Below are 11977 nucleotides of genomic sequence, written 5' to 3' on the forward strand. Positions count from 1 at the left end.
AAATAGAGTTAGAGGGTCAAATAAAGGTGGAACAGATGTGTTTTTAGTATATAGATAGTATTTAGATTAGTATTTAGATATATTTATCATGTCTGTGAGGCAAGTATTCGCTGAGTTTCAGTTCATTTTTGTGAAGCGCTCCTGTTCGACTTTTTTACACCCCTCAGGGTGGGCTTCGGGCCTGTTTTAGGCATCTCCTAATTTTTATATTTTAGACATCCATCAATTAGTGATGAAAAAAAATTGCCTCTCTGATGGAAACAACACGAGACCGTGCTACAGCGACTGTCAAGAGCGTCTCTGTTTAGTAGCTGTTTAGTATCAATAGGCTAAAGCTTACCGCAAAGCACCGGCAAACATAATTACCATGAATATGTCAGGGGGAAATAGTAATTTTGTTGATATTTTGATATGTTGATTGTGAAAAATTCGTTTTGGACATTACTTAATAAAAAATAAAAAAAACCTTAAAGTAACTACAAATGAGCATGTAAAGCAAATATCTTTAAAAGCATGCCCCCGATCCGCACGATGTTCTCACCTTTTTTCCTCCTTATTACCTGTTTGCATCTCTGCATTTATATATGAGGCATCAATATGAACAAAAATCACCATGAAAGGAGACCGTATGATGTGTGCTGTATTTCATGTTTTCTGAAGTTGTTTACCGTTTGGATGTTCTCTGCTGTCTGCTGAGTTAGTGTTTAGCTTCTTTAATCTTTGTGCCTCACAGACAGATGCTCTGAGTTTAGCAGTAAGTAATGACCGAGCGAGTTTGCCTTTATTCATGTTTTAACAGATCCCTCTCTCTGTGTGTCTTTCGCAGGCCGTTCTTCGAGGGAATGTCCCAGTCGAGCTCTCAGACGGAGATCGGCAGCTTGAACAGTAAAAGCAGTCTGAGCAGAGAGCCCTTCAGTCCTGTGAGTACAGACACTACATATATCACAAAACACAATGACTGTCAGACAGAGCTCCTCCACGCTCCTCAGCAAACCCGAGCAGTCTGAAAGCACCACATGCATGCGTGGAAAAAGAGTGCAAAGCATGACTCTGTGTATTAAAACTGATTCAGAAGAAAGTGTTTAAACATTAGAAATGTATAAGGTATAATGTATAACGTATCTTTTCTCTCGGTAACAACACGTCGTTTGAAGGCACTAAAGGACTTTTTGTCTCTCTTGGATTTTTATATCAAATTTTCGGAATAAACATAAAGAATCAGAATTCAGAATCTAAATGAGTTTCTTTCACCGATTAAAGGAACACTTAAACTATTATTTCAATTATTTAGAATATAAAAACGACACGCAACTATTATATTTTTAATATAGAATTTTTAAGTATATTTGTATTTTTAGAATTTCATTTTTATGCTATTTTTTATTTTAATATAATATATATATATATATATATATATATTTTAGTTTGTATGTAGTTTGCTATGGACTGCTTGGATTGTAAAAGGGTTTAAACTTTTTTGTTCTCCTCGTCATTTTCTGTTTTATATATTTTTTGTTTTTACTTTAGGAATTTTGGTGTTTTTGTCATGGTTTTATTTATAAAAAAAAAATTTTGTTATATTGTTTTCATTACTTTTTTATTTATTAGTTTTAATTATTTCATTGTAATTATATTTTAGTAAAATGAGTTTAACCAAACAAAGATGAGTAATGTTGAATAATTTGTAGAATATTTTTTCTTTGTATTTTATATTTGTGTACTATAAGTTTAACAAATTAATATTTTATATGAATATTTTATTTTATATTTAGTTGTACCACTACAATTTTAGGAAAGGATTCAAACTTTTTTTTGTTCTCTTTACAATTTCATGCTTATCTCTGTCTATATTTTATACTATATGTGACCCTGGAGCACAAAAGCAGTCTTAAGTCGCTGGGGTATATTTGTAGCAATAGCCAAAAATACATTGTATGGGTCAAAATTATTGATTTTTCTTTTATGCCAAAAATCATTAGGATATTAAGTAAAGATCATGTTCCATGAAGATATTTTGTAAATTTCCTACCGTAAATATATCAAAACTTAATTTTTGATTAGTAATATGCATTGCTAAGAACTTAATTTGGACAACTTTAAAGATGATTTTCTCAATATTTAGATTTTTTTGCACCCTCAGATTCCAGATTTTCAAATAGTTGTATCTCAGCCAAATATTGTCCTATCCTAACAAACCATACATCAATGTAAACCATATCTATTCAGCTTTCAGATGATGTATACATCCCAATTTCGAAAAATTTACACTTAAGACTGGTTTTGTGGTCCAGGGTCACATATAGTCCAAAAATGTATAATGTATTTGAATGTAGGCACTAGGATTTTCCAAAATATCAACTCTCAAGGTTTTCCATATCAACTCTCAATATCAATCAAGTTGCCCAAAGTAAAATAAAAGACAGGCTAGAATTGGCCACCAAAAGCCAGAGAATAAATCTGAGTAATCTATAAAGTATATGTGAGGGTGTAAAGATCGCGGTGATGCCAGCTGTGGTGTTAACGGAGGGGCGGCTCGTCCAGCTCTCAGATCATTCAGCCTCAGACAGCTCAGACGTGTGTGTGTCTGTGTCTGTGTGTGAGTGTGTCTGTGTCTGTGTCTGTGTCTGCCTGTGTCTGTGTGTGTGTGTGTGTGTCTGTGTGCGTGTGTGCCTGTGCGTGTGTGTGAGTGTGTGTCTGTCCGTGTGTGTGTGTGTGTGTGTGTGTGTGAGTGTGTGTCTGTCTGTGTGTGTCTGTGTGTGTCTGTGTCTGTGTCTGTGTCTGCCTGTGTCTGTGTGTGTGTGTGTGTGTCTGTGTGCGTGTGTGCCTGTGCGTGTGTGTGAGTGTGTGTCTGTCCGTGTGTGTGTGTGTGTGTGTGTGTGTGAGTGTGTGTCTGTCTGTGTGTGTCTGTGTGTGTCTGTGTCTGTGTCTGTGTCTGCCTGTGTCTGTGTGTGTGTGTGTGTGTCTGTGTGCGTGTGTGCCTGTGCGTGTGTGTGAGTGTGTGTCTGTCCGTGTGTGTGTGTGTGTGTGTGTGTGTGAGTGTGTGTCTGTCTGTGTGTGTCTGTGTGTGTCTGTGTCTGTGTCTGTGTCTGCCTGTGTCTGTGTGTGTGTGTGTGTGTCTGTGTGCGTGTGTGCCTGTGCGTGTGTGTGAGTGTGTGTCTGTCCGTGTGTGTGTGTGTGTGTGTGTGTGTGAGTGTGTGTCTGTCTGTGTGTGTCTGTGTGTGTCTGTGTCTGTGTCTGTGTCTGCCTGTGTCTGTGTGTGTGTGTGTGTGTCTGTGTGCGTGTGTGCCTGTGCGTGTGTGTGAGTGTGTGTCTGTCCGTGTGTGTGTGTGTGTGTGTGTGTGTGAGTGTGTGTCTGTCTGTGTGTGTCTGTGTGTGTCTGTGTCTGTGTCTGTGTCTGCCTGTGTCTGTGTGTGTGTGTGTGTGTCTGTGTGCGTGTGTGCCTGTGCGTGTGTGTGAGTGTGTGTCTGTCCGTGTGTGTGTGTGTGTGTGTGTGTGTGAGTGTGTGTCTGTCTGTGTGTGTCTGTGTGTGTCTGTGTCTGTGTCTGTGTCTGCCTGTGTCTGTGTGTGTGTGTGTGTGTCTGTGTGCGTGTGTGCCTGTGCGTGTGTGTGAGTGTGTGTCTGTCCGTGTGTGTGTGTGTGTGTGTGTGTGTGAGTGTGTGTCTGTCTGTGTGTGTCTGTGTGTGTCTGTGTCTGTGTCTGTGTCTGCCTGTGTCTGTGTGTGTGTGTGTGTGTCTGTGTGCGTGTGTGCCTGTGCGTGTGTGTGAGTGTGTGTCTGTCCGTGTGTGTGTGTGTGTGTGTGTGTGTGAGTGTGTGTCTGTCTGTGTGTGTCTGTGTGTGTCTGTGTCTGTGTCTGTGTCTGCCTGTGTCTGTGTGTGTGTGTGTGTGTCTGTGTGCGTGTGTGCCTGTGCGTGTGTGTGAGTGTGTGTCTGTCCGTGTGTGTGTGTGTGTGTGTGTGTGTGAGTGTGTGTCTGTCTGTGTGTGTCTGTGTGTGTCTGTGTCTGTGTCTGTGTCTGCCTGTGTCTGTGTGTGTGTGTGTGTGTCTGTGTGCGTGTGTGCCTGTGCGTGTGTGTGAGTGTGTGTCTGTCCGTGTGTGTGTGTGTGTGTGTGTGTGTGAGTGTGTGTCTGTCTGTGTGTGTCTGTGTGTGTCTGTGTCTGTGTCTGTGTCTGCCTGTGTCTGTGTGTGTGTGTGTGTGTCTGTGTGCGTGTGTGCCTGTGCGTGTGTGTGAGTGTGTGTCTGTCCGTGTGTGTGTGTGTGTGTGTGTGTGTGAGTGTGTGTCTGTCTGTGTGTGTCTGTGTGTGTCTGTGTCTGTGTCTGTGTCTGCCTGTGTCTGTGTGTGTGTGTGTGTGTCTGTGTGCGTGTGTGCCTGTGCGTGTGTGTGAGTGTGTGTCTGTCCGTGTGTGTGTGTGTGTGTGTGTGTGTGAGTGTGTGTCTGTCTGTGTGTGTCTGTGTGTGTCTGTGTCTGTGTCTGTGTCTGCCTGTGTCTGTGTGTGTGTGTGTGTGTCTGTGTGCGTGTGTGCCTGTGCGTGTGTGTGAGTGTGTGTCTGTCCGTGTGTGTGTGTGTGTGTGTGTGTGTGAGTGTGTGTCTGTCTGTGTGTGTCTGTGTGTGTCTGTGTCTGTGTCTGTGTCTGCCTGTGTCTGTGTGTGTGTGTGTGTGTCTGTGTGCGTGTGTGCCTGTGCGTGTGTGTGAGTGTGTGTCTGTCCGTGTGTGTGTGTGTGTGTGTGTGTGTGAGTGTGTGTCTGTCTGTGTGTGTCTGTGTGTGTCTGTGTCTGTGTCTGTGTCTGCCTGTGTCTGTGTGTGTGTGTGTGTGTCTGTGTGCGTGTGTGCCTGTGCGTGTGTGTGAGTGTGTGTCTGTCCGTGTGTGTGTGTGTGTGTGTGTGTGTGAGTGTGTGTCTGTCTGTGTGTGTCTGTGTGTGTCTGTGTCTGTGTCTGTGTCTGCCTGTGTCTGTGTGTGTGTGTGTGTGTCTGTGTGCGTGTGTGCCTGTGCGTGTGTGTGAGTGTGTGTCTGTCCGTGTGTGTGTGTGTGTGTGTGTGTGTGAGTGTGTGTCTGTCTGTGTGTGTCTGTGTGTGTCTGTGTCTGTGTCTGTGTCTGCCTGTGTCTGTGTGTGTGTGTGTGTGTCTGTGTGCGTGTGTGCCTGTGCGTGTGTGTGAGTGTGTGTCTGTCCGTGTGTGTGTGTGTGTGTGTGTGTGTGAGTGTGTGTCTGTCTGTGTGTGTCTGTGTGTGTCTGTGTCTGTGTCTGTGTCTGCCTGTGTCTGTGTGTGTGTGTGTGTGTCTGTGTGCGTGTGTGCCTGTGCGTGTGTGTGAGTGTGTGTCTGTCCGTGTGTGTGTGTGTGTGTGTGTGTGTGTGTCTGTGTGCGTGTGTGCCTGTGCGTGTGTGTGAGTGTGTGTCTGTCTGTGTGTGTCTGTGTGTGTGTGTGTGTGTGTGTGTGTGTGTGTCTGTGTGTGTGTGTCTGTGTGTGTGTGTGTGTGTGTGTTGTAGGTTGGATGGAGGACACACACCCCGTAAGCGCAGCACTCCTGTGAAAGACCGACAGCTCTCCAAACCGCTGAGCGAACGAGCCAACAGCTCCGACAGCGAGCGATCGCCAGAGCTCGGACACAGCACACAGGTACCAGGATTTAGACTCAGTTTACGTCTGTATTTAGCAATGGTTCAGCCAGAAACGAAACTTTACTCACACTCAGGCCGTCCAAGATGTAGATGAGTTTGTAGCATTACGTCACTTGCTCAGCAATCGATGCTCTGCAGTGAATGGGTGCCGTCAGAATGAGAGTCCAAACAGCTGATAAAAACATCACAATAATCCACACCACTCCAGTCCATCAGTTAATGTCTTGTGAAGTGAAAAGCTGCTTGTTTGTAAGAAACAAATCCACCATTAAGACATTTTAACTTCAAACCGTTGCTTCCGTCATAATCCATAATAATGCTTCCTCCAGTGAAAAAGTCATCTTGTTGGAATCGTGCACAGAAATCTGCACAGATCAAGCGCTGTTTACAAGCCAAAACAGTTCTAAACAAATATGTGTTGATGTGAGAGACAACAGGAAACTTTTCACTGGAGGAAGTGTTATTATGGATTATGGACTCATATTTTAGCCAGAAGCAACAGTTTAAAGTTACAAACATCCTAATGATGGATTTGTTTCTTACAAACATGCATCTTCGCTTCACAAGACATTAACTGATGGACTGGAGTGGTGTGGATTACTTGTGGATTATTGTGATGTTTTTATCAGCTGTTTGGACTCTCATTCTGACGGCACCCATTCACTGCAGAGCATCCATTGCTGAGCAAGTCATGTGATGCTAAATTTATCCAAATCTGTTCTGATGAAGAAACAAACTCATCTACATCTTGGATGGCATCAGGGTGAGGACATTTTCAGGAAATTCTCATTTTTGGGTGAACTATTCCTGTAATGTATGGCCTTTACTGACAGGTGTAAACAGGGTTTCTCTCTTTCTCCAAACACAGTTCTCCTCGGATTCCCTCAAATTCTTTGCTCTCTTTGCTTTTTAAATAAGGAATGTTAATGCAGTGTTTCATCTTGTTCTGCAGAGTCACTGTGAATTATTCATGCTTGGCTGATTCATCGCTGTGTGTGTGTGTGTGTGTGTGTGTGTTTGCAGGTCCTCAGGAAGGCTGTCTATGATCAGTTGAATCAGATTCTGTTATCTGATGCTGCTCTTCCTGAAAGTCTCATCCTGATCAATGGCACAGACTGGCAAGGACAGGTACATGAGTGTGTGTGTGTGTGTGTGTGTGTGTGTGTGTGTGTGTCAGACAGACAGACAGACAGACAGATAGATAGATAGATAGATAGATAGATATGATTTCTTTTTGTTTTTTGATGTGGATATTCTTGGATGTTAATTTCAGTGTTTCTGTTTGTATTCTTCTTTCTTTAAACTGGGTCAGGTTCTCATCCTGTTGCTAAGCACCTGGGTGCCCTTGACAACCGTTACAGCGCAGCCTTTCTAGACGGAGCCTGGAGAGACACATTCAACCGATCAGAGCCACCGCAGACGGGTACACAATACACACACACACACACACATATACACACACCCATGGGCGGCGGTTTGGCAGTGCAGGGGTGAGTGACTTCAGGATCGGCTCATTGTTGAGGGAATTTCTAGCGTCACAAGGTTTCACGAATGACTTGCTAATCCTGCTGGAGCAAGCAGGTCGTGCTGAATAAAGCAGCTCGGGCTGGTTTTTGCTGATCCAAGGTGGTCTACCTGTTCAGTACCCACCACCTGGAAGTCCAGCTGATCGACTGTTAAACCCAGTAGAAACCATGTGAAACCAACTTTGTCACCATTTAGCTGTAGTTTTTGGTGGTTCAACCTCTTAATATACAATTATATATAATATGTGACCCTGGAGCACAAAACCAGTCATAAGGGTAAATTTTTTAAAATTGAGATTTATACATCATCTGAAAGCTGAATAAATAATCTTTCCATTGATGAATGGTTTGTTATGATACGACAATATTTGGCTGAGATACAACTATTTGAAAATCTGGAATCTGAGGGTGCAAAAAAAATCTAAATATTGAGAAAATCATCTTTAAAGTTGTCCAAATGAAGTTCTTAGCAATGCATATTACTAATCAAAAATTAAGTTTTGATATATTTACGGTAGGAGATTTACAAAATATCTTCATGGAACATGATCTTTACTTAATATCCTAATGATTTTTGGCATAAAAGAAAAATTGATAATTTTGTCCCATACAATGTATTGTTGGCTATTGCTACAAATATACCCCAGCGACTTAAGACTGCTTTTGTGCTCCAGGGTCACAAATATATGTATTAGTATTATTAATATTTTGAATTAGCTTTTATTTTTTATATTTTTAATTTTCATTAAAATTTTGGCTTATATATATATTTTTTTTATTGGTATTTGTATTTTAATTATTTTCTTTGTAATATTTATATTCAGCATTCATTTATTTATTTCTGTTTTTGTTTTAGTAAATAAAACTAAAACAATTTCTGAACAATTTCTGGCTACTATAATGTGATTTCTATTGATTTAATTCTCATTTGATTTTAATTTTTTGTTTTGAACAAAGCACAATATAAAACAAAATATACAAACACAACAAATGTGTTGCAACACCAAAGAAAACCCACGTCCATAAGAGGGTGTACATTACAAAATGTCTGAAAAGGAGCGGGATGAAGCAAAAGCCTATTATTTTTCTCACTCCATATACAATTCTATAACATTCCAGTATATCTTTTAATATATTATATTGCATCTGTATCTATATATTTTTATATATTCCTTACAATATAACAAATTCACAACAAATTGAACACCAACCAAATGTTTGTTTGTTTGTTTTTTATCCTAAATAACCCGTCACCCTATAATCACCCATCCTAATGCAATCAACATTATAACCTCCATTCACAATCGCCTCTATACGTGTTTTATACAACATTTAAATTCTTATTGATGGGATGATTATTAAATTTTTTTCCCATGAAAGTAGCCTATTGTTTATATACTATTATAGTATTCATTAATAATTTAACTTAGCTTTTATTTTTATATTCATTTTTTATTTTGATTTTAGTTTATAGTTTTAGTCATTTAGTTTTTTGTCATTTTGATTATTCATTATTTTTAATATTTCAATTTAGTAGTAGTTTATTTCAGTTTAGGTTTTTGTAATATTAGTATACTTCAACTTAAACTTTTACTAATGTTCAACCTTTTTAGAAGAACAAAATGGTATGTGTAAATATTATAATTAGGGATGAACAATATTGGACTTTTGCCGATATGCCGATAATTTTCAACTAATTTTGGCCGATAACCGATGTATGTAATATTATGGCTATACCTATATATAATTATTTTTAATTTTGGTTAGTTTTTAACAATAACTTATTTGTTAGAATTAAATAAACAATAATAAAGTTCTTTTATAATGACAGTACATTGAATATTTAAAAATAACTATAAATAAACTATATATTAATCACTGCATTTTTTTCAGAAAGATGCAGTAGTAACCTTAACATTTTATTTTAAGATTTAACATTTGTAAATGGTCTAAAGCAAAAGAGTTGTAAAAATTCTGAAAATCTTTTAGAGCTCATAATTTGTTTTAAAAATATAACATATTGCACATTAATGAATAAATCAGTATATATTAAATTAATTAATTTAAGTGTCATGTTTGTGATTTTTTTTGTTTGTTCCTGTAAGCTATAGCTTCTGACCTTTAAATACTCAAAACATACTCATGATTTTATGGCATCAATTACTGCTTTATTTAATCAGAAACACAGTCTAAATATTATTTGTGTATTTTGCTTTCATTTTATTAGAAGTAGGCCAACAGCGCCCCCTACAGAATTAAAACTCCTTACAGAGCAGGCATTAGGACCCGGGGGAGGCTGCCGCTGCACGTGCTGTTACTGTTACTCTATCACACACCGAACGCTTCATTCTGTACCTGCATTCTCAGTTTAAATGCAGCGATCAAAACAGTGAATCTAATCACCATTCAGGCCAAACTTTGCTTCAAGAATGAGCCACACTGCTGACGTGATCTAATCGCTAGCACACCCTGAGCACATGTGAGTTAATGTATTCCTCTTATCGGCAGGACATATCGGCATAATTTTTCATATCTGGCCCCAATGCCGATATTTACATTTAAAGCCATTATCGGCCGATTATGGTCCGATAATATCGTGCATCCCTAATTATAACTATATTATTACTAATTTTAAAGTTAGTAAATGAATAGAGTGCAAGTCTAAAAGGGGCGTTTTTTTTAATAAAGAATAGAATTAGAATAGAGAGTGCTAGAGTTAGAGGGTCAAATAAAGATGGAAGAGATGTGTTTTTAGCCGATTCTTGAAGATGGTAAAGGACTCAGCTGCTGGGACTGAGTTGGGCAGGTCATTCCACCAGGAGGGAACAGTTAATGTAAAAGTCTGTGAAAGTGATTTTGTGCTTCTTTGGGATGAACAATAAAGCGACGTTCACTTGCAGAACGCAAGCTTCTAAAGGCACATAAGTCTGAAGTAATGAATTTCAAGTGATTGAAAACTGAAAAAAAAAACATTTGCATTTTTAATTTTAAATGTGTTAAATGTCTGACCAAATAGCCATTAAGTTAATTTATCACAGTGGAAATGGGTTTTTGTGTTTAATGCTGTGTGCTTTGCAGCGTTATTTTATTTATTATTTACTATAATATTATAACGTTATTTAGAATTAGCTTTTATTTTTATATTTACTTTTAATTTTAGATTATAGTTTGTCATTTTGCGTTATGTTTCATTTTTTAAATTATTTTTTATTGTATTTCTATTTAGCTTTAGTTTAAATGTATTTCCGTTTTAAGTTTAGTAATGTTAGTACTTTTATTGGTGGTCCAACCTTTTAAGAAGAATAAAATGCTTCAAAACTGCCTATTCCTGCACTTTTAATGTAGAAATTTAACAATCAGAGAGAAATCTAGCAATGCAGAACACAACTGTGTAAGTGTCTGGCTGCGCTGCTGTGTTGTGATGTGATGTGTCTGTCTCAGGAGTCCCAGCTTGTCTCACGGCGGGGACGCCATCGGTCTGCAGGTGGATTACTGGCTGGCGTCTCTGGCGGAGAAGCGTCGCGAGGGCGAGAGGAGAGACACCGGCTGTAAGAACACTCTGAAGAGCGCCTTCTGGTCGCTGCAGGTCAGCCGTCTGCCAGGAGGAGGAGCCAGCGAGCCGCAGGCGCCCGGCAACACTATGGCCATGACCGTGGTCACCAAAGAGAAGAACAAGAAAGGTGAGCAGACCGTCATGAAACATGCAAAATGATACGATGGACGTTCAAAGCATCCAGAAGATCCATGTTGGCTTAGAAATAAATCTTTTTGACAAACTGTAATTTGATGTAGTAAAAGTTATATTTAATGTACAGGACAGTATTTTTTATTTGTCATGAAACACAAAAATAGTAGATGGCAAAATAAGCGTGAAGAAAATTTATTACACCAATCCAATACTGAACATAAAAAATAAATCAAATAAAAGTAAAAATAAAGTTATATGTCAGGCATACTTAAGTCCAGAGTAGTAGTAGTAGAATAAAAATATTTAAACAACTAAATTAGGAAAATGGCAAACAGAAAATGAATAAATACATTAAAAATAATCCAAAAATTAAACTGTAAACTATAAAAAAAAAGCTAGTACACATTATACAATTATATATTTAAAAATTATATAAGTGTATAAACTATATATCATAATATGTCCAAAAAAATAATAGAACTGACAGAAGTTTACAAATAAAAATAAAATGTACACAGGTATTTGAACACTACCGTTCAAAAGTTCAATATTTTTGAAAGAATTCTCTTATGCTTACCATTTATTTGATCAAAAATACAGTAAAAACACTAAAATTGTGAAATATTATTAGAATTTAAAATAGCTGTTTTCTATTTGAATATATATTAAAATGTAATTTATTTCTGTGATCAAAGCTGAATTTTCAGCATCATTACTCCAGTCTTCAGTGTCACATGATCTTCAGAAATCATTCTAATATGCTGATTTGCTGCTCAAGAAACATTTCTGATTATTATCAATGTTGAAAACAGTTGTGCTGCTTCATATTATTGTGGAAACTGTGATACATTTTATTTTTCAGGACTCCTTGATGAATAAGCATTTACCTGAAATAGAAATATTTTGTCAAATTATAAAAGTCTTTACTGTCACTTTCTATCAATTTAATGCATCCATGCTCAATAAAAGTAGTAAAATCCTTCAAAAAACGCACTGAGCCCAAACTTTTGAATGGTAGTGTAAATTAAAGTAATATATGTGACCCTGGAGCACAAACCCAGTCATAAGGGTCAATTTTTTGAAATTGAGATGTTTACATCATCTAAAAGCTGAATAAACAAGCTTTCCATTGATGTATGGTTTGTTAGGATC

At 38.3% G+C, this 11977-nt stretch overlaps 1 protein-coding gene across 1 annotated transcript in view; it reads left to right on the forward strand.

Moving 5' to 3' along the window:
• LOC107728019 (phosphofurin acidic cluster sorting protein 1-like) overlaps positions 1-11977 on the forward strand; it is a 57081-nt gene that overhangs the window by 42349 nt on the left and 2755 nt on the right. The window contains exons 9-11 of the mRNA XM_016538070.1: positions 827-924; positions 6924-7101; positions 10579-10817. Coding sequence (XP_016393556.1) covers positions 827-924; positions 6924-7101; positions 10579-10817 — 515 coding nt within the window. The remainder of the gene's footprint in view (positions 1-826; positions 925-6923; positions 7102-10578; positions 10818-11977) is intronic.

Source organism: Sinocyclocheilus rhinocerous, unplaced genomic scaffold (genome assembly GCF_001515625.1).
Source record: "Sinocyclocheilus rhinocerous isolate Xijiao unplaced genomic scaffold, SAMN03320098_v1.1 scaffold1900, whole genome shotgun sequence".
Classification (NCBI taxonomy): domain Eukaryota; kingdom Metazoa; phylum Chordata; class Actinopteri; order Cypriniformes; family Cyprinidae; genus Sinocyclocheilus; species Sinocyclocheilus rhinocerous.